Raw genomic sequence first — 27,988 nt, 5'->3', positions numbered from 1 at the left:
TTCAAAGATCATCATCCTCATCATCCTCGTCCGCATCTAATTCCATCAACTGTTCTCGTCTGTTTTGAATCCTTTGAGCTAATTGCAAATATTCCATTCTTTCCGCAATCCTAAATGCTGCATGAAGTGCTTTATCTTTCTTAATCATCTTGGCTACTTTCCATGCTTTGGTAATTTGTGCTTCCTTACATGCATCAGCATATAATTTTAATAATGATTTATCATACATCATGCCTAATTCATGAACTTTTTCCAAAATGGTAGATTTATCTTCTTCATTAATAAGCTCATCTCCCAATGTTGCAGTCAATAAACTACCCAATGTCAAAGAACGGACAAAATTCTCTTCAGCATCGTTGTTATCTTGTTTTATCTGATCCGAATCCTCATCTTCTTTGTCTTCATCATCATCGTCAAGATCATCCAACACATCTGATTTCTTTTTCGGTTTCTTTTCCTCTTTAACAATCACCGGTAATTCAATATCTAATTCAATAGGTAAAGGCAATGGGAATTTTGGATATTGCGATTGACTATTCTTCAAAATCAAACAATTTAATCTATTATCATATAATCCCAACGGCCAACATTTCCAATGTTTCCTACTCTCATCACCATTATTAGATACCGCTTGAGAACAATTCAAAACCGGGATCCATTTCGAATTGTTCTCAACCCTCCATTGTGATAATATCAACAATGTATCATCATGTCCTCCTACAATGCATGGATCATCATACTCATTAAAGAAAATCCCCTTAATCAAAGGTGTACCAGCCGCAGCCAGATGTCTTAAGGGTAAATCGACATTCTGTTGATAGAATCGATAATCTTGTCCCAAAGATAGGAGCGAATATGTGAAAACATTTGTCATAACTTGATTAATCATAAATAAATTCCCTTGGGTAGAACTAACCAAACAAACAACCGGATTAGTTTTGATTAAATTAATACATAACCCCGCCAGATTGAAAAACCTCACATATCCAAAATTACTTCCTACTGTGATCACACTCTTATCTTGATCTTGTTGGGAAATACATACACTGACAATATATTCATCCTTCAATAATGGGATCTTCTTCTCCCATGCCTCCAATTCAGACTCATGATCACGATAATAAAGCGTGGTTGATCGTTTTGATTTCTCGTCATATCCTGATCGACATAACAATATCCCATCATTATTAATCGATGCGAGATCATAGCCGACATTATCCACGAAATTATAGTCACGATGTTGGGATCTGTCAAAGAACGAAACACTGATGTTTTGTTGTTGGTGTTGTTGCTTCACACACCAGGCATATCCGGTATTATTCATAGTTAAATAACGACGATCGACTGAGCCTGAGTTTTCAAATGGGGTTGAGCCGGGTGAATACGGTTTGATTGGGAATTCTTTGGGAATAGCAGCAGATGTATGAATTCCATTGGAGTGAGTTCCGTTTGATTTGAATCTCTTGTGGGAATGCCTTTCTGGGATTGGTTCTTCTCCGAATAGATCTTCATCGTCATCATCTTGGTCGAGAATTAATGAATCTTCTTGATGTAAATTATATCCATCCCCGTTTGACTTTCTTTTCTTGGAAAAGATATCTTCATCGGCTTCGAGTTCGTCTTGTTTGGCTAATAAAGGATCTCCTAAATCATCTTCTTCGAGATCCAGTTCAACTTGTAAGAATAAATTATCGATATTGGGCTGTGGTTGTTTCTTGACAATATCTTTATAGATCAAACTTTGCCCATGGGTTGTACCTACGAATAAATGATTCTTATTCCAAGTTAAATTCAATGGATAAAATCCATCAAAATCAAATGATGTTTCTTCAATTAATTTGTTTGATTTAAAATCATAGATAATGAATTTATCTAATAATAAAACCGCTAAATGAGAATTATCTTGAGATAAATTAAAATCAATAATCTTGGATCCAACTTCAATCTTTTTGGATATTTGCCAATCATTGCTATCTCTATCATATAATTTAATTTGATTCAAATCAGGTACCAATAAATATTTCCCATCTTTAGTCCATTCAGTCTTTGTTGAAAATAATTCCTCATGATGCTCGTCATTATAATCTACTTTATCCATAGATTCAGCAACTTTCATACCAATACAATCCTTCAAAGTATGCAACAAATTAAGTTCCTCATTAACCACAGAATAAACCTGACAATTCCCATTAGATAAACTTACAACCACAATCTCAGCATTAATATTATATGACAATCCCAGAACCGAATCAGGTAATGGAACCTTAGTAACCTTATTCTCATTACCATTCCCTCTATCAATCACCACTAATTTATTCTCATCCCCACCACAAACAATCCGATTTCCCAGATTGATAAATACAGCATCACGTAATGGTAATTCAAACCTAAACAAATTCCCATCAGATTCCATGGTATCCAAATTGATCAATTCAAGTTGTCCTTCAGTATTTGTTACAATCAAAGATTTGCCATCTGAACATACTGACGTTATATTTTCTCCAATATCGATTGCGGTTGGTTGTTGATCATCTTGAATGTTGAAACATTTGAGGACTCCTTCACTATTGGCGATAATTAATCGGTCGATGGTAGTATTATAATGGACGAATGAATTCCCACCGGGGAATGCACTAATCTTCTTATATGACGACAGCATCTTGTGTTTGTCGGTATATATGATGGAAAGTAAAGCTGGTGAAGGTTTGAAGAGTGCCGTTTTTTTTTACAACCAAATCAAACGCGTTACTTTGTTGGTTGTAAAAATTGAAGTTTTCCAAACCAAAAAAAAAAAAACGCGTAACAATTGTCGCGTCAGATATTTATGACATTTGATGGTTGCAAAAAAAAATGCAGAACATACAGAGAACTTTTTATCGATTTAGAACGGCAGTGGGTAAATTAGCGGAGGAAAAGTAGTAACACTGTGTCAAGTTGGCAAGTTAGTTAATGAAAAAGTGAAGATGATAGAAGCCCTACTCTGATTAGAAAGTCACCTCTTCACTACATGGAGATGGTGAAACTCAATTTGTAAAGTGTTGACTCAGTTACTTGCGCTAGGAATCAGAAAACAATAAAACCATTTTTACGAAGAACTTCGGAAGCTTGTGGGGCCTGTCGCAGCCAAATAATACTCGTTAATCACAATACAACTGTTTGTGAAAATGAGGCATTTTATCTGATCTCCCTTATCTTTTGTTTGTGAGGCTGTGTGTTGGAAATTGAGGACTTTTGGACTCGAAAATTACAATAGAATATTTTTTTTGGCAATTTGATCCGTATCATGGATCAGTATTGATAGTAGTTGTAAAAGTGAAGCTAGAGTCATAAAAGCCTCACTTTCGGTTGCTTAGTTGAGTTATAGAAAGATACCCCAAGCTATTACTTTTCAGCCACTTGACGGCTTGATTATAGTCCTTCATCCGAGAAAAAGAAAGTCGAATAATTCTCGATTTGGTCTGCTTTTGTTTCAAATTTGTAAAGCGATGCCTCATATAAGAAGCACGAGCAAGAATTGGGCGGAAGTTAAAGTCCATTGAAAAAGAGGCGATGTATCAACATGAGCTTAATAATACGATGTAATACTCTGCCTAAAAGAAATTAATAGAAGGCAAGTAATGCATATGCTCTAGGCTTTGGGATAGCGGAATTTCCCTCTTTCAGTAGTATGTCCATAAAACGTGTGGTAACAAAATGCACACATAATGCCCATACACAGTTTCTCCCACTGGGAAAAAAATTTTCATTGGTGCAAAAAAAATTCCCTCAACATTTGAAAAATAAATTATTTTTTATTGTTTTTTGCAGCAAATACGAGTGTTTGAAGTATCTGAAAGAAGAAGGGAGACGCAACAGGTGCATAAAAAATATATCTAAACATTTCTTTTTCATTTGTTTCTTTTTTTTTTCAATTTATTTGATCCCTTTTGTTATTTGGTTGATGTTAAGTTGTGAAATATTTCTCCAATGTAAGAAGAATAACATACTGTATAGAATTAGAAAATAACATGGCTTAGAAACATTTTGTTTATAAAATATTAGTCACGTTATTTATTTTACTCTTAGGACTTAACCTCTGATAGCGATTGATTATCTTCCTGTTGAAATTTGTTTTATAATCTCGTTGATTAGATGGTAGTATAGATAGATGAAACAGACATAGCCCCTGTTCTGTTTCTATTGTACTATTACATTTTGGAAAGCAATTTAAATTCCCTCTTTTAACAAATGCAACTCTCAATAAAATCCCTCATTCTATTCAATAAATTGAAATCTGTGAAATTTTTATATTATTAGGTGGCTTTCTTCGAATTAATTAAATTAATTTTTTTGTATGAGGGATTTTTTGATTTTTTTTTTTTACGTTTACTTTAGCTTGGCCCACCCACCTTTTTCTATTTTTGTACCTTTTAATACGAACAAAAAAATTTTGCAGTCAATCAAAATCTAGAATTGAATCATCAGTACTTACGATGGCTTTGCCTACATATATAGTATTAGGGAGTATATAAGGCTTGTATGATCCTTTTCTTTACTTCTTTTATTTTAAGAATTTTGTTTATTTGTTTTTTCTAAATTTAAATCAAATTTCGTTATTATCAAATCAACCCATTTCTTTTATACATGGCAACCGCTTCAATCGCTGTTGGTGAATCAAAAAAAGTCATCAAAGCTCACCCTCCTACTTATAATGCAGCTATTGCTGATCACGATATGGATGATAACGTAAGTTTCCAATCTATTGAAAATGATGACATACATCCTTCTACAGATGAAGAAGCTTCTTATATTGAAGCAAAAGAACCAACTGTCGTTAAACAAAATTGGAGAGCAATCCTTACAATGAGTTTTGCATCACTTGGTGCAATTTATGGTGATTTGGCTACTTCTCCATTATATACTTTAAACTCCATTAAATATTCCTCATTACCTCCAAGTAAAGATGATGTCTATGGTGCTGTTTCAGTTATCTTTTATGTGTTTACTTTCATTGTCATTATTAAATATATTTGTATTGTTTTGGTATTTGGTCCAAATAATGGTGAAGGTGGTCAGGTGGCTATCTATGCTAAGATTGCTAGACATTTAAATATTGGTCCAAAGGGTGTCACTATACCTGGTTCCCCTGAAGAGTCTGATTTAACACTTTTGACTAGACAAGATACAACTGCTTCTTCGGTTCAAACTACATTTTCCAGAATTGAACAAATCAAACAACATCCAACTATAATTTATTGCATTCAAATATTTATCTTAGCTGCATGTTTCATTGGTTGTTCATTGGTTATTTCAGATGGGTTATTAACTCCAACAACTTCCGTCTTATCGGCTATTGGTGGTATTCAAGTTGCCCAACCTTCATTTACAAATGTCTTGGCCGTCTCCGAAGTCATCTTAATTGCATTATTCTTAATTCAAAGATTTGGATCAGCCAAAATTTCATTCTTGTTTGCACCTATTATTTTTATCTGGGTCATTGGTTTGATCCTTTGTGGGATTTACAATATTGTTAAACATCATCCTGGGATCTTCGCTGCGTTGTCTCCTTACTACGCTATTAGATTATTGAAAAATGGTGGTATTGATGTCTTTGGTGGTGCTATGTTGTCCATCACAGGTACTGAAGCCATGTTTGCTGATATTGGACATTTCGGTAAATTGCCTATCCAGATCTCAATGGGATTTTTCTTATATCCAGCTTTGATGTTATGTTACTTGGGTCAAGGTGCCTACATGGTTCAACATCCAGAATCATATGTTAATCCTTTCTTCATTTCCCTTCCTGGTGGAACTGGTGGTGGAATCTATTGGACTATGTTTGTTTTGGCTACTTTGGCTACCGTTATTGCATCACAAGCTTTAATCTTGAGTGTCTTCAGTATTGTTTCTCAATTAATCAACTTGGATTGTTTCCCCAAATTAAAAATCACTCATGTTTCCAGTAGTCATCATGGTAAAGTTTATATTGGTGCTGTTAATTGGATGTTAATGATTGGTGTTGCACTTACAATGGCTGGTTTCAAAAACTCAAACAACGTTACAGCTGCTTATGGTTTAGGTATCACTTTGGATTTATTTGTCACATCAACATTAATGTTTATATGTATGATTTACGTTTACAACATGAACCTTATATTCCCAATATTATTTGCATTGATATTTGTCCCATTGGAAATGTGTTTGATTGTCGCCAACATGAAGAAAGTCCCCCATGGAGCTTGGTTTCCACTTTTGATTGCTGGTCTTTTCGCTTCCTTCTTAACCCTTTGGAGATGGTGTCGTTCCAAAAAGACTGACCAAGAATATCAATCTAAATTGAAAATAAGTGACGTCTATCCTTACTTCTCCCAAAAAGCAAACCCAATCACCCTTGACCTTAACCCTACCACCAACAACAACGACAATACTGGAATCAAACTTCCTGAGAAAAATGAAGTCGTAACCAAATTCGGTACCTTGCCATTGATCCGTCATCAAGGGGTCGCTATTATGCATGTTGATAATATGTTCTCCAACTCCCCAAACACATTACCATATCTTTATGCCAAACTCATTGCCGAATTCGGTTCCATACCGTCGAGATTTATCTTTTGTGGTATAAGAGTTCTTTCTATCCCATATGTCGACATTGAAGATCGTGTGCTTATGGCTCCTATGATGAAATTAGACGGTCATTATAAATGTATTCTTAGGTTTGGATATATGCAAAACATCGAGATTGATCAAGAAATGGAAGCTACCATATTGGCCAATTTACCAGGAAACGTAACTAATTCTGAAAATCCATTACCTGTTTTACATATTTTTGAAAATGATTTGATTAGATGTAAGGAATATGAAAAGACTAGGAATTTTGTCAAGATCTTTGGTAGACTTACGAGAAAGATGATTATTGATCATTTTTATAGTCCAATTGATTCATTAACTAAAGATCGTGGAAGAATTGTTAAGCTGACTGATGAGCATGAAGAACAAGAGAAGAAGATATTTATTGGAAGTGTTGTTAGATTGTAAAGGGGTTTTGTATAGAATGTTTGGTATTTTTATAGGTTGGGAATTGTACAATATATTTATTGGTGTTATTGAATTTTTTTAAACCTGTAGTTTTTCGCAATTGGTGTGATATTTTGCAGCCATTCAACCTGAAAAGTGTCGGATCTAAAATAATATTGGATCGCCTCGCTTCGCTAGATAGACTTATCTATCACCAAATATCAACATTGTTTGGTGAGAATATAAGCAATGATAATAACTGATCTACCGGGTACTGTTTGTTTGCAAAATTGCACCCATTATTTTTTGCGATTATTCTAAATTGAAGGCACTTAGTCAGGAATAGGGTTGGTCGATCCCAATTATAACTAAACATTGTCACTCCTTTACAGGAAAAGAGAAAACCCAGGTTGTATGTTTGATTTAGACTATTACAAACTTGTATTGGAAATGTCTTCTAAAGTATAATTACGTCATTAAGTGCATTTCCATACAACTCATGGACAAATAAAATACCTCTCTTATCGGGAGTCTGTTGGCAGTTCTTGTAATTCATGCAGATCTATCTTGCATATATCCGCAATTCATATGCACATTACTTGTGGCTAATTGATAACCATACTGCTTTTTGCAACACAAGAGAGAACTAATTTACTGCGCTTTTTTATGCATAATTTGCCACAAATTCTTCGTTAACTAGTGTTATCACCGAGCTTTAAAATGTCGTTCTCTGCAACAGAGCTACCACACTTGACTGTACGACAACTAAATGAAAGGTCGAAATGACATACCATTTCAGGTTCATAGTAAGAGAAATTATTCTTCGATTGCTTACTGTAGCAAAAAGAACCTGAAAAGGCGTTGTGATATAAATTTTGCGAAATTATCGTCCTATTAAAACGTTGTTCGTAAAATTACACACCCAGAAAACGAGCGGTTAAACAAATTCGATATAAGCAACCTTGCGAGCCCAATAACATCGGTCCTCTAGATCTGTTAATGGGCCCCTGGGATATACTGATGCAACTCCTCGGGATACAGCCGTATAAAACATGTAAAACCCTTCAATAAATGGGTGACAGAGTTTCCAACCATTATGTATTATAAGCTCTACACATACCATGTTATGAGACTATATTGCAAAACTCCCGTCTAGGGAATCATCTTACGCTCATTGCGTCCAGAACCCCAATCGCAATCGGCTTTTAAAATTTTGGCTACAATTATAAATCCCTAGAATAGAATCATACGGCTCTCCCGTCACGATCTTTACAGCTGGGAAGGGGGGCTTCAAATTTGTCGAAGCAAATTCAGAATCTAGGCTTGGATTATACAGAAAGTCTATTCTTTCCAAATTGGAAGACGAGCCAAACACAAGCTTCGACACATCCACAATTTCAAGCAGATTATCTGAAAGATTGAGATACTTCAAAGAATCGAGAAATTCCAAACCAGAACCAGATTGAATTAAGCGACCAATATTAGAATCTTCTAAATCAAGATTCAATAAATTTTAGTATTTTAAACACTCCTCGATCAATTCTTGTTAATTTGTTTTTGCGAAGGTAAAGCTCTTTTGATTGATTCTGGAAACACACCTTCTTTTAGTTCCTTGATGTTACAAGCATTTAGGTTAAGGAAGTGCAATTGCTGGAATTTTTCAAATGATAAGTGCTTCAACGTTGGCGTAGAAAAAGTATTGATGGAAATGTCAAGCTTCTTTAGGCTCTTCTTGTTCAATTTGTTAACGTTACCCTTTAGAATTTTATTCCTCCGGGAACGATTCTGTTGGTATAGCAGTACTCAAGGTTCTCGGGTAAGACAAGGCTATCAAATGAACTAACATTGTTGTAAGATAAATCAATGTTTCGAACGTCGGATGATTTAAGGTTAACCGAGCCTAACCTGTTAGAACTCAAATCCAACATCTTGATGTTGGGATGTAATTGCCAGTTAAATAACTCTTGGGTATTCAAATTAAACTCTAAGGAGTACAAGTTGGGCAAATCAACTACTTTTTCTCTTGGTCCAGACGGCAAAAGTGAAGTTTTTAGACGTGTTAATGATTTCGGTAAATTATGAGGAAGAAGATTACTTACCAGCTCTCCTACAACATAAAGGTCGATCAAATTGGGTGGAATGTCAATAGGAGAAAGTATCAAACCAACTTCAAGTTCCAACTTTCTCAATGATTGAGGAAACTCCCATTCTGCTGGAGAACAGCGTATGGACTTGGCATCAACTCTGAACAGCTTGAGATTTGGTGGAAATTGACGAATGCCGAACCGCATCATCTCCAAAAGGCCGGGGTCTATTTCGAGTGTTTTTAAGTTCACTTTCTCAAATCCACGGCGAGACAAATCAAAGTTGATTGTTTCTAACGAGTCAGGTAAATCGACGTCAGCAAATATTGGCTGAGCTTCGGCAAATTCAATACTTATGCAAAGATTTGTGAGCTGATCATATTGCTCAATGCACTCTAACGATATCAAAAGATTAGATTCCATATGTAATGTCTTTATTTGTTTTGGTGCCTTCAAACTAATTAAGGACTCTGTAGGGTACCACCTACAAATCAAGTCACTTAAGCATTCCAAATCGCTAATGTCGAATTGGAAATCATCCCAGCCAGCGTCATCCAGGTCGGGGTCTTCCAGATCATCCAGGTCGTCCAGGTCATCATCTTCTAAAAAAATCAAGCCGCTCTAAGTCTGAAGGGAAATCGAACTTATGCTTCTTTTTGGGCAGTGATAATTTAATCTGTAGTATCTTTAAGCTTGGTGGTAAGTGACTCAATTCGGAAACGGTAAGCTCTGGTAATATATAAAGCTAAGTTAATATATGGTTCTCCAATGGATTGAAACTGCAATACCGTTTTATTTCCAACAGCTGAATTGATTTTGGAAATTCGTGGTAATGAAGGCTTTCAATTGAAGAAATGCCATATAGGTTATATTTAGAAATTTCCTGTAAGAATTGCTTTGCATTGTCGAATTCGTCTTCCTCCACTAATTCTAATCTCTCAACATTTTTGAACCACGATAAATAGTCCTTCTGCGAATGAATTTACTTTAATAGAACAATCCCATGAACGAATAGACTTCTCAATCTAAGGCGACGACGATTTCTCATAAATTCTATAAATGATTCAGGACAATCAACACTATCTGGAAAAAGGAAAGTGGTGTCTTCGGCAGATATGTCAGGTCTTAGGTACTCAAAAAGACAAAAAAACAACCATGGTCAATCTTGCTGTAACTATATAAGGCTTTAAATCCGAATTTTCCAATTCTAATAACCACTTTAATGTTTTGTTTATTTAGTGTATCTGCGGCATGCTCACCAAGAATTGGCATATCATAATATTCCAACAAACGATTATTGGGAATATAACGGCAAACCTGTCTAATGATGTCACGCCGAAGCTGTAGGAAGGCACTGACCAGAAATTGACAACTCTCCATTTATAACTTACTAATCGACTTCTACTATGGAATAACTCTTGAACCAAATTGGTAAATAAACAACGGTGGGTATAAACGAGCAGACGCGGATATGGGCCATTATCACATTCAGAAATACCCTCGACATAATCTTTAAATAGACCAATTGTGTGGACATTCGCAATGGAAGATGTCCAGGGCATAAATTGCGGTGAACATACTACTTCATTAAGATATATACTACTAAGTGTGGTATTGGAAGCCAAAGGCATAGTCTGGGTTAAAGAAGTATCGTTATTAAGCTTTAAGAAACACAGAGGTATCCATACCGCGGGAGTTTTAGAAAAGTAATAGAAGTCTACAAGCCATCAGCAGCACTTTCAAACTACAGTTTACACCAACCACTACTAAATTCTAATGCTTGCTAATTTACATTACATACATATACAATCTATATGCCCCCTACTAAATTGTCCTTATGGTGATGATTCACCAGTAGTATTCGACTCGTTGTCATTGTCTGTCTTCTTATCACCTTCAACTGCGTCCGATTTCTTCATATCAACCAATTCACTTTGGTTATTGCCATCAAATCTAACTTTTTGATCCACTTTCGCTTTCTTCTTCCCTGCATCATTTCTGTCTTCTTCGTCATGTTCATCCTCGTCATCAATTCTAAACATAGCATCATCATAATCGGGTAAAGTCTCAGCATTAAACTCATCAAACAACCTATCTCTCGCTTCATCATCGTCCGCATCGTCATCATTCCGTCTTTGGTTTCTGCTATTACCATATCTTCCCAATTCCAAGGAATCAATGTCATCTTCAGTGTCGCTATAATCTTCACCGGGGATAATATCAAATTCATAATCATCTCTTCTCCGTCTTCGACTGCTACCAGGCGTCTTATGGAATTTGATTATTAATATGACAATTATGAATCCGACAACAGCCAAAGCCATGAAATATTGACCAGTATGTTCTGCAACATATTGTTTGTTTTGTCCGTCGTCTTCCCCACCAGTAGGTTCAGTTGAGGTAGAAGGCTCGGCGGAGGTGTCAGTGCTACTTAAAGATGATGACCCAGGAGTGGCTGAGGAAGAGGCCACCCTGGTGCTATCCTTCTCAGCTTTGGTACTTGTCGTCGATGTGGTAGTAGGAGCAGCAGATTCTTCCGGTTTTTTTTGCGCTGCTTGCAATTCTCTCCTTACGGCCGCATAGTCCGTCTTGAGATCAAATCGTGACGCCTTGTCAGTCTCAATAGATTCCCCAAATAATTTCAACTGCCAATCTACAAATTCAATGCTTGTTTTATCACCTCTTGAATCATCGGCAAACACTTCAGCGGTCCAATCCCCAATCCCAGTTTCGCCCCAATGGGCAACGGACATAAATGTCCAGTTTTGAAATCCGGACCCATCACTATCTGCAGGACGGAAGGTTGCTAAGTCACTAATCACGCCATGAGGGGAGATTAATCTCATTCCAACTCTACCTCTATATGATGAATTGATGTTCACTTTAACCGTCACGTGCTCAACTCGTTCCAAATTCATAATCTTTAAGTCATCTTCTGATATGGAAATTTTGGATTGTATAATCTTGTCTTCATCCGATGCTTTAGTACTTACAATCTTGTCATGAACAGGGATGACGTCTGAATAATACCATGCTTGAGGCTTGACATTTTTCCATTCTTTGGCGAAATGAACCATTTTATAAGCATCGATTTTCCCATATCCATATTTATGAGAATACTTTCTATTCAATGCTGTAATTTGGTAATTTCCATCATTTTCATTTATAGGCAGGGCTGATAATACACTTACATATTGGACATCTCTCCACGTTAATTCCGGGTTAGCTGATAACATCAATGAATAAAGACCACTGGCAAGAGGTGCTGCTGCTGATGTTCCACCATGTGATGCGGAACATTTCTTCTTAATATCAGTTGTATGGATATGTTCACCTGATCCAGAAGAATATGTAACCACCATAACCGCAGAACAAGCTTCTGCATATGCAGGGTGTAAACCCTTGTAATCGACTGCACCCACAGTAATTGAATAGATCGAATTGGTATATCCATCGAAATTACATGAATCTCCTGATCTACCACCATTCCCAGACGCAAAAACATAAACAGCTCCTTTTTTATTCCGGCCATCAATGACTCCTTTCACCATTGCCTCTTTAACGATCAAATCCGGCTCAGCCAAAGTTCTACCATTATCAGTTGGACCCCAAGAACACGAGTATATATCATTTGTATCCAATCCATAGATCATGGCACTTGCTTCATCAGCCGACGTGATTGGACCCGACAAGATTCGAATACCACTAACTTGTGATTTATACGCCACTCCAACCCCACATACATCATTCTTCACGGCAGCGATTTCTCCAGCACAACGAGTACCGTGGTAATCGTCACCTAAACGAGGTAAAGGCACGGGAGAATTATCATTGAAATCCCAAGAACCTTTGGCATTAAAATTTTCGGCAAGGTCTTCACCTTGGGCATCGAGTCCATCGTCAATAATTGCTGTGACAATGTTTTGGCCCAAGATGTCTTCGTACCATAATCCGGTGACATTAACATCATTACCAGGGTATTGAGTATTAATAATATGCCATTGGGAAGCGAATTCTGGATCGCTGATGGAGAAGTGTTCTTGTACCTGTGCTAACCTTTGGACTGCTTCGTCAGTTGCAGCTACACCGTTGCTGTCATCTCTTTTGTTGGAATATGGTACGATTTCTTCCGGATCTATAGGAACTGGTAATCTTTTTGATAACCTCTTCGGAGGTAACATGTGAATCGATTTAAGTTCGGGAGTGGTTATAAAATGGTCATAATGATCTTCAAACCCATCTTGTCGTTTCATTAAATTGCGTTGTTCTGAATTTAGATTACCCAAGAATGAGTTATGAGGGTGTGATTTGTCAATACTGAATACGTAATAATTGTCCAATGAAGATAATTGATGTTCAAACTTGTAATGGTCTTTATATTTATTTATGAAATCATTTAATGGTTTTGAACTATTGGAAGTATCAATTTCAACTAAAAAATAATTATTTGATTCATAATTTCTTTTAGGAATAACTTGTTGTTGATATGAGAAGGATATCAAGTATCCTAACACTAAGGATAGAATTCTAATCGGTAACATTCTTCTCTTCTATTAGTTGATAGGTAATATCCTTTATATTTCTATATATTGCCTTTGGTATGAACTGGTAATCCCCTTGTTTTCGTTCCTGTTTCCGTTAACTTGTTAAGCTAAAAGTGCAAAGTGTAATTATACAGTCTTGTGGAAGTGTGCTGGTAGTGACTAATATATGGGGAATAGTGATAATATCTATATATAAATAATGAAAATCTGATGAAATGTAACAAGAGAAAGTTGTGTGTTGTAAAAAGTTCGTTTGATGATTGAATTTGGAAATTTTTAATTATTAAGATGACGACATTTCCTCTTTAGGAAATAATGTCTCACTTCTAAGATTTACCTTCCTCGTCAATTCAAATACGACATTTCTTCTGGTCAGTACAGCTATGACTAGCACTTCCATTTAAGTTAAGAATAACTATATGGAAAGCCTAAGAAATCGATTGGAGTCGAGAAATAGCTTTTGAGTTACGTTTTGTGAGGCTTACTAGAAGAATTTGAACTGGAGAAGAAGAGTATTAGGAAAAGTCCCTGATAGAGAAAGCTCCCCATAAATATGGAACTTCTGTCAAAGAAGAAGTTGTTGTACATATACTCGCTTACATATTCATCTTTCAGATTAAAATAAAGTTTTGTGTAGCTTGTACAAGTCAGGAATGCAAGAATGTGCATACTACGAACTTCGCAGTTGCGTATTATTTCCCAATTGGGAAGTCAAGCTTGGCATTGCCATTTCCTTTAACTTTTGCAACAATTTAAATCTGTCAACCATCTATAGATATAGATATAGATCTTATACAAGCAACTACTAGCTTTGTCTTCTTTCTGACTCGGTTCTGGAATACCCTCTTGTCAACCGGTCCCATCCTTTGTATCATAAAACACAAATAAATCATTAAATGGCTTTTCCGAGATTTTCGCGTTCTTTTTTTTTAGCAGCAAATGATTTAGTGAAATCAATTTCGGCCATTTTCTTTTGCTCGTAGCAACCAAAAAACCCAACAACCCCTAAAGGTATAGACACTAGATCCAAAGAGAATGAAACACTTACTTCCTCTATTCACGCTATTATCATACGTCTTAGCAGATGGTAGTGACGATCACATGATGGATATGGATTCTGAACGAGTTGAATTCCATCCCGTAAATGCCGGGTCAAAATCTTTTCATTGGATCTTATCATTATTCATTCTATTAATAATCCCATCCATATCGGCAGTATTCGCATTTGCAAATAGATTAAATTGGTCATTATTGTTACAATATATTTCAACTGCATATTCCATTTTTGAATCAATGTTCTTGGCATTTCCAGATTCTGATAATCATGAAAATAGAACTTCAAAGGGAACATCATGGTTTTTGAGTTTATTATTAGGGGTAACTATATTCTTGGGAACTTTGATTAATGGGTCTAACCTAATCATCAATAAATTCTATCCTCATTGGGCCAAGGGTAGAAATGAACATTCAGGAATAATATACAATACATATAGAACCTTGTCGTTCGTAAGCGTGTTGGTAGGTTGGGTAAGAGTATGCATGGCCCCTGTAGCATTATTTGGATTTTGTTATGGAAAACATACTGGACAATGTATAGCCCATGGTATAATGGGTTCAGCATTTATCTTTTACTCATTCGTGTTATCATTGGTTTTGGTTATACCTTGGATCAGAACTCATCAATTACAAAACTCACCTGAAGCCAAATATAAATCACAAGAATTCTTTGATTCTACAGTCATGTGTGCTTGGGGGATTGTAAATACATTCACAGAACATAGATGGGGTACTGAAGCTTGGTCAATGGGTGATTATCAACATACTTCAATGGGTATAGTCTGGTGGGCTGGTGGATTATTGGGAATGTTTTTAGCTCGTAATAATAAACGTACCTTCATCCCTGCATTATTATTGATTTTTACAGGATATTCCATGTCAGCCCATACTCAACATTTAGCAATTTCAACCAAAGTTCATGCCATGTTTGGACTTGCGTTAATTGGAGGTGGTGTTTCTCGTATAATTGAAATTTCATTCTTATTGAGAGATAAAGCATGCAGTGAAACAGGATCGATTTTATCATTTCAATATTTCCCACCATTTTGTTTAGCTTTATCAGGAGTATTGTTTATGGGAGCCACTGAAGAACAATTACAATTGGTTCATGATTTAGGATCAGATCATTCTGCATATATATTGGTGGTTTCTTCTGCTGCTTTTATGATTTATTTATGGTTTCAATTGTTACTTTTGTTATACTTGAGATTAGTTGGATATAATGAAGATGGAGAATTAAATAAGGAAAGATATAGTATTATTAATGAGGCTGCATTGAATGAGTTTGAATTAGGAGATATCAGCGATGGCGAGGATGGAGAAGACACTCCAGATACTGGAAGGGATTGATTTATCTATCCCATAAGTGTAATTAATACCTTTATAGTGTGTAACGTAGAGATAGTATTTGTGTAGAAATTTGTAATCATAATTGTCTAATTGGGTGCAAACTTTTTTTGCTGCGTGCGGCGGTCTCTCTCGGTCAGATATGAAAAAGAAAAAAAAATCTGATTATTAATGATTTCCCATCTCTCTATTTCTTTAGTCAATCATGAGTGCATTACTATCAGCAGATGATCTAAACGACTTCATAACACCAGGAGTAGCCTGTATAAAGCCAGTAACAAACAACTCCCAACCTCCAACTTCCACACTCAACGAACACGGAGAAGTCGAAATTCAAATTGATGAAAATGGAAACCCTCTCGAAATTTCCAAAATTGATGGCAAACAAACTACCTTATCACCAGCTCAGATCTCATTAGCAGATTGTCTTGCATGTTCAGGATGCATAACATCAGCTGAAGAAGTTCTTGTTGCCCAACATTCCCATCAAGAATTACTTAAAGCCTTATCTAATCGTCAAGAAGATATGATCTTTGTCGCAAGTATATCCCATCAATCTCGAGCTTCGTTAGCTACCGCATACAACCTATCTATCGAATCAGTAGACAGACTATTAATAAACTTATTCATCAACAAGCTTGGGTTTAAATATATAGTGGGTACGTCTTTAGGTAGAAAATTGTCATTAATCCAAGAAGCATCTCAATTGATTTCCCAAAAAGAACAAGGAACTTTGCAAACACCGGTATTATCTTCAATATGTCCCGGTTGGGTCCTCTATGCTGAAAAGACCCATCCATATATTCTTCCTCGGATGTCGACTACCAAATCACCACAACAGATAACAGGATATCTTTTGAAGACGTTGGTTGCCGCGGAAGAAGGCGGGATAGGCAGAAACAAGATATATCATCTTTCAATCATGCCTTGCTTTGATAAGAAGCTTGAAAGTGCCCGTCCTGAGATATATGGAGATCCCACCCCTGATGTGGATTGTGTATTGACCGCAAAGGAATTGGTTACGTTGTTTGCTGAACAAGATATCGACTTTCTCGATGACCAGGTGCAAAAAGAGAGCATAGAAGATATTGATGAACTTTATAGAAGATATGCACCCTCAAATTGGCCCTATGTTGAATATTCATGGAGTAATGACCCAGGATCAAGTAGTGGAGGATATGCATTTCATTATTTGAAAATATATCAATATCATCTAATCAATACCCAACCTAATGTTTATCATGATGACAAATTTGAAATCAAGTTAATCAATGGGAAGAATTCAGATATTTATGAATTAAGACTATATTACGATTCGAAACAAATTGCATCTAGTGCAGTTGTGAATGGATTTCGAAATATTCAAAACCTCGTTCGGAAATTAAAACCAGTCGAATCGAACGGAAAATCCTCCACTACAACTACTAGAGCCAACCCCTTGGCAGCCCGTCGAAGAGCAAGAATGGCCAATAAGACATCAGCCCTGTCTGGCGATATTGAAATCGCAGACGCTTCGAAATGTGACTATGTCGAAATAATGGCTTGTCCAAATGGATGTATCAACGGAGGTGGACAAATTATGCCACCGGATAAAACACAAGAAAAAGAATGGTTGAATGAAGTAATGGCGAAATATAATAGTATTTCCATGTTTGATTTACCAAGTGAACATCGTGATGATATGGAGATGTTGGTGAAATGGAGTAATGAGGTGCTTGATTGTGGGGAGGATGGACATGATAGAGTGTATAAAACGTATTTTAATGAGGTTGAGAAACCAACTGACCCAAATGCAGTGTTGTTGGGTGCTAAGTGGTAATGGGTTTTATATTTATATAGGCAAGTAATACAATTAATTATAGAGGGTGGGTAAACCATACTACAGTGTTCCCCGTACATAGTTAATGGTTTGGATTATATAATCAAGTACTATTGGATTACGTAATCAAATGAGAATAACCAATTAACGAATGAATTTTTCTTCTTACTTTTTTTATGAGGAAAAATAAAAAAAGTTTTTTTTGTTAAAGTTACACTACCCTTTACAAAGTGGGATCCCAATACTGAAAATTTATTAATACCAATTGGAATCTTTATAGAAGTTGCTTGGAAGACTAGTAGATTCAACTTCAAATTATTATTTATATACATATACACTACTCATCATCACTAAGTAGACATAACCACCTACCCCCAACCCATTGCATTATATAAACAATATACACAACAGAATGATGATTAGACAATCTATAACATCTATGACCGCTAGACCAACGGTCATGCTTACCCGTAATCTTTCAATGACATCCAGACTTTTGAAACCTGCTTTAGCAGCCGAACGTACCGACTACTTAACCACTGGTGGATCAACCCAATCCGCTCCATGTAAGGGATTCAGACAACCCAGACCAAAGACTTGGGAAGAATCAGGTGAATCTGCCTTGAGTAAAGCTACCAAGTTTTTCTTTTTAAGTGAGATTGCTCGTGGGATGTATATTTGTATGGAAATGTTTTTCAGAGCTCCATATACGATTTATTATCCGTTTGAAAAGGGACCAATTAGTCCTAGATTTAGAGGTGAACATGCGTTAAGAAGATATCCTAGTGGTGAAGAACGTTGTATTGCATGTAAATTATGTGAAGCAATTTGTCCAGCACAAGCAATTACAATTGAAGCTGAAGAAAGAATTGATGGAAGTAGAAGAACTTATAAGTATGATATTGATATGACTAAATGTATTTATTGTGGTTATTGTCAAGAATCTTGTCCTGTTGATGCAATTGTTGAATCTCCAAATGTTGAATATTCAACTGGTACTAGAGAAGAATTGTTATATAATAAAGAAAAATTATTGGAGAATGGTGATAAATGGGAACAAGAATTACAATACTGTATTGATGCTGATGCTCCATACCGTTAAAACTGACACCACCGTATGTCTGATTTTAACAATCTCTTTTGTATAATTCATTATTTTTTTAAAAAATTATTAGTTGTTTATTTTGCATTCGTTTATTTATTTAATAAAACAGTTTATTTCGATAATAGTATGATTGGTACTTGTAATTACCACTGATTAGAGAGGTTTCCTTCCGTATTGATATAAAATTTTATTTTATTTGTTATCAAATAATATTACTAAATCATATAAAAAAAAACAAGCTAACAATTAATACTTTCATAAAATGTAAATTGATGTAGAGTATGCCCTAACTAAAAAGCATCCAAGTGTGTTTGGGTGGGTGGGAACAATCTGATTCTCATACAACGTATAAAACCAGACATATAAAAATCAAATATAAAATATAAAAAAAGAAAAAGACAGTCTTTTCAAGAACTATAACATTTAAGACCTAAGTTTGTATGAATGTGTGTATTGGTCTCTGTTTCAAACTTAAGTGCAAAATCTCTTCGTAAAATGCTTTCAATGCATGTGTGATGTTGGGGTTAATAAATATAAAGAAAGAAGTAAGTGAATTAACCTCCCTTTTTTGTTGTTGTGTACTTAAATGTCTTTCCTTATTTATTGAATTTGAGAATAACCAGTGAATGGGTTAGCATTCTTAGATTTCAAATATTCATCAGACTTTTCTTGCCATTCTCTAGTCATAGTGTGAGGAGCTGGAGCAGCTAATTGTTTGATACCAGCAAAGATAACAATAGAAGCAACAATACCACCAACAACACCCCAAAAGACCTTTTGTTTATCACCTGGACCATAAATTGGTCTTCTTGGACCCCAAGCACCAAAAGAAATATAATAAGCAGCCTTCTTTTCAGCACTAGTTAATTCATTCCATGGTAAGGTCATTCTAGCTTTTAATTCTTCTATTAAAGCTTCTTGATCTTGTTTAGGTAAACTAGTCCATCTAGTTTCTAAATTTCCAAGGTAAGCAGTAGATAAAGCCTTTGGTGCAGTTTTAGCAACAGTACTATTGAATCTAATAGCAGTTCTTGTTAATGATTTGACAAGCATTATTATGTATATCTATCTATATTATTAAAAAAAGGAGGTTAGTAAAACAAGCTACTTCAAGTAGTCACCAATAAAAACGGGGTATTTCAAAAAAAAAGTTATTATTAAAGAAATGTATTTTGTATTTGAATAATTCTTTTTTTTTTCAGTTTGTATTACAAATCTCTTTCTCTCTTATTGTTATATTAAAACTTAATGATACGATTTTTTTTCTCTTGTGTATTTCTTAATAAGTTCTTTTTATTTTTTGTTCTGCTGTGAAATTAAAAAGTGAAAAAATTTGATTGGATGTAAAAAATTGGTTTATAAACGACTTTCTCTAAGAATCTTAATTGCAACCTATAATTGCAACACCTGATTAATACGTTTACTTCCATGATATTGTAGAACTATAAGTAATTCTTATCATTATTGTAATTATATCATTCACAACCAGATTGCCCATCTCAATTGTATCAATTTTAATATCAGTCACATCCAATATAGTACGGGGTTTGATCATCTCCTAAAAATCCCATACATTACTAATCAACAAATATTCTAATATATAATTTCATATTCTGATTGTTGCAACGTCATTCTAGACAATTGAGGATGTAGTTGGTTTATATATTGCTTTTGGAAGCCATAATTGGTAAGGTTTAATTTGCTCACTTTTCCGCTTATATTCAAACATTTCTCCACCTAATTGGATTTACCAAGAGAGTCTTTATCTTTTTCCTGTATTGACATTTCTCCAATTCATTGTCTATTTCTTTGAAATAACCCCTTTTATCATAATGAAAAGTAACATACCTTTATCTGGTAATTCGATATCTTAGAATTAAAGAATCAAAAGAGAAGAATTGGTTTAATTGTAATTAGGATTTTTTTTTTTGTTTGGTCTGTAAGAGTCTTTATAAAATTTAGCTCAATTTTATTTGTCAAATGTATAAAACTAAAAAGGTCGTGTATGATTTACCATTTTCTAGAAACTTACATGTATTGGTTTATTCTATTAATAACATTACCTATTTATAATATACAATATTCACTAAAGATCTCTTCAATTGAGAATCATTAATCTCTTCAACTTCAACTTGAAACTTATCAGTCTTTATTTTATTGAAATAATTCAAGAATTCAATAACTGACCCCCCAACTCCAAAGTAAATATTCTTTGCAGCCAATAAACATCTGGAATTATTAGCTTGTGAATTACTAAGAATCTCTTTAATAGATTCTGCTACTATAGGTAATGTCTCTCTACTATAAATTGTTTCTGAACTTATTATGAAATCAATATTCGCTTCTTGTATCAATTTATTAAATTGTCTTCCCCATGATCCAGATACAAATGAAATATTGATATTAAATAATTGCAAGCTATTTTTGAATTCTTGGATTAATAATGGAGTTATCAATATTTCATCGTTATGAAATACCGGGTTTTGTTCACTGGTAGTTAAGTTATGTAATTGTTCTACGGGAAGTGTAGAAGCCCAATGAATCAAAATATTAGGTAATGTAACTAATCTTAATACATCATAATTGAAATCAGATAAAATCAAATTCATTTCATTCTTGTTCTTCAATTGTAATTTTTTCATCAATATCAAACAACTAGGTAAACTTGTTCCACATCCAAATTCCAATACAGATTTAACTTGATCTAAAAATCCTTCATTTTCAATCAAATTACATAATTTATCTACAGTATCATAAGCGCATTCCCAACTTTTAAATCCACCTTCATACTCATTCTTTTGCAAATCGGAGTTATTCTCTTCAATTAATAATTCATTTAGCTTTTCCCTATTACTACCATCTTCTTGTCCCTGATCGTCTTCAGTCATGATTTGATGCTTGACATCAAATAATTCTCTCCTATAGACTAAACTCTGTCCGATAGGTGTTGTATAGTTATCGAACGAGATTCTAACATTTTCTAATTTCGATAGTATTGAATCTAATGTATGCAATTGAGGAGCAGATTTAGGATCAATAATGAGCGTGTCAAGTGGATTCTGATGTGGTTGGTTCAAGTGTTGTTCCAGTTGTAGTTGGGTTGGTTGTAATAACGACGACTCGTCTATTTCATCGTCACTGAAATCATCTTTCGTAAATCCAAATGAAAAGGACATTTTGGGGGATTGGTTTTGCTAGCTAGTGGGATATCTTTAGATGCTCATCTCAGATTTGGTTAGAATAAAAAAAATTTGTATTGGGCGCAACTGAAAAGCGCATCTGTAATTTTGGTTGCAAAAAATTTTCTAATGGATAAAATAAAAGAGAGTAAACAAATTATTTAACGAAAACAACACATTTTATTTAAAAACAATAAACTCGAAACATAACGAAAAAGAATATAAAACTTCAAAGAAGAATATCTAAACTAAGAAAGAGTGTTTACCAAGAAAGAGTGAATTGCTCAGCAAAAGCACCTTGTTGGGTATATTGTTCCAATCCGGTAACATAGATAGTCTTATGGTCATACTTGAATGGAATCTTGGTTTCACCAAAAGTCACATGTTTTGGAGCCTTTTCAACTCCCAAAATGGTAACATTGGCCAATGGTTGTTCAACTTTATATTCACCAATTGGAGAAACAACCAATTGACTATTAGAAGCAACAAAATCAACATACAAGCTTTCTTCAACATTAACTGATTCACCATCATCAAGGTATAACTTACCAGAAGCAGCATTATTGTTATCTAAGGCAACAATTAAACCAAATGGATTTTGACGAGAATCAGCAACAGTATAGCCTGGTTCTTGAGTTGGAAGAATATGTCCACCTTTAAGATGTAATGGAATATGACCTAATGGTGCATCTAAAGTTTCATTCTTACCTGGCTTAAAGTTTTGTTTCTTATGAGTGTAGAAATCGTAATAGACAGCATCTTCGCCTGGGAAAACACCCTTGGTATAATTCACACCTGGTTCTAAGACTGGAGTAACAAGCAAAGCATCACCAACAAATAATTGATTGTCAACACCAGCTAAGGTCTTGTCATATGGGAATTGCCAATTCAATGATCTTAAAATTGGTAAACCAGAAACATGAGATTCATGTAACAAAGTGTAATAGTAAGGTAATAACAAATATCTAACTGCCATTGAAGTCTTGGTAGCTTCAGTAACTGCTTCCCAAACATATGGTTCTTGATCAATTGCACCGAGATAATTATGATTTCTATAGAATGGGAAAAATGAACCTAATTGCATCCATCTTGAACATAATTCCATATCAGTGTTTCCATTGAAACCACATACATCAACACCAAAGAATGGAATACCAGAAGCACCCATGGAGAAAGCTTGTGGAATGGAGAAATACATCATATAGTAATCAGCAGTATTGTCACCACCCCATGTCCCAACATAATGACCACTACCTGGGAAACTTGATCTACCAATAATGAATGGTCTCTTCTCATTGTCAATATTTAACAAAGCATTGTAGATTGCTCTTTCTTGGGTGAATCCATAAAGATTATGAATGTCATATTCTAAAGTACCATCAGCATGAGTGGCATTTGGGGAAACTGCATGGGTAGCAAGATCGTGATCACCTTGAGCATTGTTGATAGCATATGGTGGATAGTTGATGTTACCTCTACCTGGAGCTAAAGTGTTCTTGGAGTCAATAGATACTGATGATGATGATGGTTGAGGAGCAACTGGAGATGCAGTAGCAGCGAGTGCAGATGAGATTGACAGCCATTCAGTAGCATTGGTAACGTTGAAATTTAATGGATAGGTAGTTGCGGCATTACCAACTTCAAAGGGTGGATGAGCTGGATTGTCCAAGATTCTACCAGTACCACAAGATCCAACACAGAAGGAACTGACTTCATTCATATCTGTCCAGATACCATCAAATGGAAGTCTTTCATGCCATTCCTTGAATAAAGTATTCCAGTATTCTTGAGTTCCATTGTTTAAGAAATCAGGATAAACAGTGTAACCTGGCCAAACAGCACCGATATATAAGGATCCATCTGGATTCTTTAAGAAAACATCAGATTCGTTACCTAAATGGAATGGTTTATAATCATTATCAGTAGCATTGTTTGGATTTGGAACATAGATAGCAGCATCAAAAATTGGAACATAATGTTGATTATCCTTGTGAAGATCGTCTAAGAATTGCTTATATTCATCCTGTGGAAATCTGTAAGGATCACTAGTGAAATCTTTGTAACTGTCCATATAATCAATATCAGTCCAAATAGTTTCCAAAGGAATATCAAACTTTTTGAAATTGGCAACCACATCTCTAAGTTTTTGAATATTGTCATAACCCCATCTACATTGATGATAACCTAAGGCCCAATATGGTTGCATTGCAGGCAATCCGATTTCTGTAACATATTGTTGAATGACATCCTTTGGATCAGGTCCACTGAAGAAGTATAAATCAATAACACCAGAAAGAGCCCTCCAAGTCAAGGATTCTTCACCAACTAAGACTTCTTGAGCAGCAGAAGTTCTCCAATAAACACCATGGGTAGTGTTTGTATCATATCTTTGATCATAGTAGATTGGGTGAACACCATAAATATTACCATCAATTGGATCACCGACATCATTAGCATATAAAGTCTTAACAACACCAGGTTCATTTAAAGAACCATGAATGGATTCACCTAAACCAGAAATAGCATGTCCTTTAGGTAAGGTAGTATTAAATTGAATAAATTGATTAGAAAAAACCAATGGATTACCTCTAGTAGAAAATAAAGTTTCACCAGTACTTGCTCTCGTAATTTCAAATCCAAAATTTTCAACATCATAAGAAAATACCAAATCAGATTCATCAAAGTTAAAAGATTCCAAATCACCTTCTAATTTAGGTTTAGCAACCAAATCTTCTGGTAAAATAAACACATCAGTCAAATCAACTGGTTCAATATGAACATTCAATCTATCACTAGTTTGATATTCAACCGTTAAATTCAACATTTCAAAATCATACCCATAAATATTGGTAGCACCTTTCAAGGATAATAAACCAGTTAAACCTCTTGGAGTAGCGGTGACATTAAGTAATGAATAACCTTTTGCTACAGCGTTCGCATCAACTGCAGTCTCATTCAAGATGTTGGGAACTTGTTTGACACCAAGTGTTAATTCTATTGGGACAGTTGGATGAGCATCGGCAACACTACTCTTTGAATGAGATGCACGGGGTAAAGCATAAGCGGAAGTAAACAACCCCAAAGCAGCTGCGGTTGCTTTTAGGAATGGAGAAATAATCATTTTGTTAGCTTGCTGGTTTGTTAGCTGTTGAGGGTTTTAAAAGAATTAGAGGACTTGTCGGGGAAGTTTCGGGACCTATTTATAGTTGTAAATGCCCGATGGTGGTAGTGGAAGGTATTTCGGTCATTTTTCTGAAATATTTATTTTTTATAGACTTAGTTGCAAATATTTTATTTTTTAAGTTCGATATTTTATCCGTAAAAATTTTATTTTTAGCATTGTTTATTGTTTACTACACATATTTTTTTGTTTCAAACAGCTTGGTCATGTTGCAAACGAATTCGCCATTTGGGTAATGGCTTTGGAGTGATACTTTCTATTCCTCTGATACATTCTTGCTATGGTTTGTATTTCACTCTCTGACATGGCCACCATGAATGATCCCTTCATATACGCTATCATTCCAAAAAAATGCTCGTTTTAACGAAACTCAGTACTATATTTTTGCATTGTTTGAGGAAAGGTCTTTGTTTTGATCAAAGAAATGAAAGTTTCAAAACTTTTTACATTCCATTGGTTAGATCATTTATGAGGTATTGTTCCCCTATGACCCCACTGACTAATTTTTTCAAATTAACCCACATTTAAGTTAATGAAGTTTGGATTTTCGGAAACTTTTTGCTTTTTGATTTCCCTATTGTATTTTTTGAGCATGAAAAATGCAAGTTCCGGAATAATTCCGGAAAATATTTTTTCCCATAAATCAGAATGCCTAATGTTCAATTTTCATGACAGTAGGGAAGCCTGGTAGTCAGTTTTTCGGACTTGCTTTTTTTCGAAAGACACAACAGGAAGTCATCCGTTGATCGGACAAAAGGTACCTTTCCTGTAAGGGATGTTAGAGAATATACTGGATCTTTGATGATGAACCAAGCTCTGGTAACACGTTCATAATTATTATGCGGCGGAGAAATATTGTTCCACTCATCTAAAAAATAACGATGGCATATTGTTTAGTTGTAAATTGGGGGAAACTGATCCGAGATATTGTAACCCCTTGCTCTCAAAATGGTATCTTGATTAATAATGTAAGTCCATTTTGGGATGTCTGAGTGGAGGTAAACATTGCGAGAAATATATCTTCTCTCAAAATGATATGGCACAAAAGTTTTGCAATCATACAAAATATTTTTTTCGCAATATTATTCGCAATTAGCTTTTGATTTACTCCATTGTCTATAGTCGGAACCCTGGGGCGCCCTTGGAGAAATTGGTACCTATTCGCCTATTGTATCCGATTGCGCAATTTAGTGGCTATTGTTGGGAACAGGATAATCCGGATTATAATTATTTCAACTTCAAATTGAATTTCCCGACCCCACTTCCGCCCAATCCAACTAAAACATACAATGAGTCCTTGGAGCTGTTAACCAGACTACTAAAGGATGAATAGGAGAAACAAAGAACCCTAAATTAGAGCAGCAATAATTTTCGCAAATTGCTGCTCCTACACCTTCCTCTGAATCAGGCTTGGTAAGTCTAAGTACTAAGCCTTTCCCAGCCTCCCTTTCAAGAAGCCTTTCTCGGTTCTTATGGGCTTGGCTCTTAATCTACGACTCTTCCAGCACTAATTCACAACGAAATTGATTTAAGCCTAGTACAAATCGAATCAATTATTGGCTTAAAGAAAGTACGCCCTGTCAAAGCAATATTGTTGTGGATAAATCATAGATATATTTGTCTTGAGCCCCTTGGTAGAAACCCCAGATTACTTCAAAAGCTATGATGACTGATTCCACCCAAATCGTAGTTTCAAATTTAACAAAGATGTTCTTTCAGATGTCTTTCAGATGTAGCTCTAGCAAGATGGAGAAGCCATTTTCTCTAGTAGGAATAATAAAATGCTCACACCTCTCAGTTGTAATGCCGAAAGTTAAAATTTATGTTGGTTCTGTACCTCTTTTGGGTAAGGGTTACTTATCGTCGATTACACATACATCTGCGTTGAATTCAGGGCATTGACTATCTCGCGGCTATTTGTGATCCTGTGGTAAATCGTCCAGTTCGCCTTCGTCCAGATTAAAATGATGATATGACCGCAATTTCTCCTGAACGAACCTTTTACCGAATCAACTTAACTAGGTATAACAATAAGATTATTCTTACAAAAAATACTCATTAACAGCATACTAATACAAACAAATGTTTGCGATATAGCGTCCAAACAAAGTCTCTTCTAGCTTTTTCAGTTTCTTGAAATCATATGTATTACGGTATATAAAAAGAAATAATTATAAGGTAATATATACGTCTCCTGGACTACGGTCTAGAGGGGAAACCTATATGACTTTAAGCGGTTCAAAAAACCCTTTATGGGCACACTATGTAATGGAAAATTACATAGCCATGTGTGAGAGTCGCCCTCTGGAGAATACTCACTAAAAAACCGGCATAGTGTGAATTTTAATTTCTTTCTTTTGGCATATTGTGACTTACTTTCTACTTTTATGACATGTAATGGTAGTTAAAGGAGTAATAGTGGTAGGGTTGTGTGTGTGGAGTGTAACTAGAAAGACAGTAATTACTGTCGTCGTCGTTCCACTCTTTCAATGATCTCCTTTAAATATCCATTAATAACTTTGATCTCTTTGGAGTGTAGCGTTGCTGAACATTTTGCACACGTGAAAGTCATGCTTATATCATGTGATTTTAGTCACGTGATAATTTAACACCAACATCTTTCCATGTTTATAACCATGCAAGCTTACAGTTCGTCAATAGAAGCTCAATACTTACTTCT

General features: G+C 35.2%; 10 protein-coding genes across 10 annotated transcripts; 4 read left to right on the top strand and 6 right to left on the bottom strand. All coding sequences in view use genetic code 12, as the record gives it.

Annotated features, from left to right (window-relative positions):
• Position 1: 1 nt before the first annotated feature.
• J8A68_000380 (chromatin-binding protein) lies at positions 2-2,659 on the bottom strand (the record flags this gene model as incomplete). Its single annotated transcript, XM_049407720.1, has 1 exon — positions 2-2,659. One exon carries the CDS (start codon positions 2,657-2,659, stop codon positions 2-4), a length of 2,658 nt encoding a protein of 885 aa, XP_049266356.1.
• A 1,964-nt stretch (positions 2,660-4,623) lies between these two features.
• On the top strand, positions 4,624-7,014 carry HAK1 (Hak1p; the record flags this gene model as incomplete). The annotated part of the gene is made up of 1 exon (XM_049407709.1): positions 4,624-7,014. The coding sequence occupies one exon, from the start codon at positions 4,624-4,626 to the stop codon at positions 7,012-7,014; it is 2,391 nt and encodes a 796-aa protein (XP_049266355.1).
• Positions 7,015-8,750: 1,736 nt separating this feature from the next.
• On the bottom strand, positions 8,751-10,708 carry J8A68_000378 (uncharacterized protein; the record flags this gene model as incomplete). The annotated part of the gene is made up of 2 exons (XM_049407698.1): positions 8,751-9,679; positions 10,543-10,708. 2 exons carry the CDS (start codon positions 10,706-10,708, stop codon positions 8,751-8,753), a joined length of 1,095 nt encoding a protein of 364 aa, XP_049266354.1.
• A 204-nt stretch (positions 10,709-10,912) lies between these two features.
• Positions 10,913-13,618, bottom strand: KEX2 (kexin; the record flags this gene model as incomplete). The annotated part of the gene is made up of 1 exon (XM_049407687.1): positions 10,913-13,618. The coding sequence occupies one exon, from the start codon at positions 13,616-13,618 to the stop codon at positions 10,913-10,915; it is 2,706 nt and encodes a 901-aa protein (XP_049266353.1).
• Positions 13,619-14,656: 1,038 nt separating this feature from the next.
• Positions 14,657-16,027, top strand: J8A68_000376 (uncharacterized protein; the record flags this gene model as incomplete). The annotated part of the gene is made up of 1 exon (XM_049407675.1): positions 14,657-16,027. One exon carries the CDS (start codon positions 14,657-14,659, stop codon positions 16,025-16,027), a length of 1,371 nt encoding a protein of 456 aa, XP_049266352.1.
• Positions 16,028-16,229: 202 nt separating this feature from the next.
• NAR1 (Nar1p) lies at positions 16,230-17,843 on the top strand (the record flags this gene model as incomplete). Its single annotated transcript, XM_049407664.1, has 1 exon — positions 16,230-17,843. The coding sequence occupies one exon, from the start codon at positions 16,230-16,232 to the stop codon at positions 17,841-17,843; it is 1,614 nt and encodes a 537-aa protein (XP_049266351.1).
• A 412-nt stretch (positions 17,844-18,255) lies between these two features.
• J8A68_000374 (uncharacterized protein) lies at positions 18,256-18,945 on the top strand (the record flags this gene model as incomplete). The annotated part of the gene is made up of 1 exon (XM_049407653.1): positions 18,256-18,945. The coding sequence occupies one exon, from the start codon at positions 18,256-18,258 to the stop codon at positions 18,943-18,945; it is 690 nt and encodes a 229-aa protein (XP_049266350.1).
• A 603-nt stretch (positions 18,946-19,548) lies between these two features.
• COX5 (cytochrome c oxidase subunit Va) lies at positions 19,549-20,001 on the bottom strand (the record flags this gene model as incomplete). The annotated part of the gene is made up of 1 exon (XM_049407642.1): positions 19,549-20,001. One exon carries the CDS (start codon positions 19,999-20,001, stop codon positions 19,549-19,551), a length of 453 nt encoding a protein of 150 aa, XP_049266349.1.
• A 1,010-nt stretch (positions 20,002-21,011) lies between these two features.
• On the bottom strand, positions 21,012-22,124 carry J8A68_000372 (uncharacterized protein; the record flags this gene model as incomplete). Its single annotated transcript, XM_049407631.1, has 1 exon — positions 21,012-22,124. One exon carries the CDS (start codon positions 22,122-22,124, stop codon positions 21,012-21,014), a length of 1,113 nt encoding a protein of 370 aa, XP_049266348.1.
• A 265-nt stretch (positions 22,125-22,389) lies between these two features.
• J8A68_000371 (glycoside hydrolase family 31 protein) lies at positions 22,390-25,248 on the bottom strand (the record flags this gene model as incomplete). The annotated part of the gene is made up of 1 exon (XM_049407620.1): positions 22,390-25,248. The coding sequence occupies one exon, from the start codon at positions 25,246-25,248 to the stop codon at positions 22,390-22,392; it is 2,859 nt and encodes a 952-aa protein (XP_049266347.1).
• Between the last annotated feature and the right edge of the window lie 2,740 nt (positions 25,249-27,988).

This window comes from Hemisphaericaspora subhashii (genome assembly GCF_019202705.1).
Source record: "Hemisphaericaspora subhashii strain CBS 10753 chromosome Unknown scaffold9, whole genome shotgun sequence".
Taxonomy (NCBI): domain Eukaryota; kingdom Fungi; phylum Ascomycota; class Pichiomycetes; order Serinales; family Debaryomycetaceae; genus Hemisphaericaspora; species Hemisphaericaspora subhashii.
The sequence above is the reverse complement of the archived record's forward strand: the minus strand, read 5'-3'. Positions and strand labels throughout refer to the sequence as shown.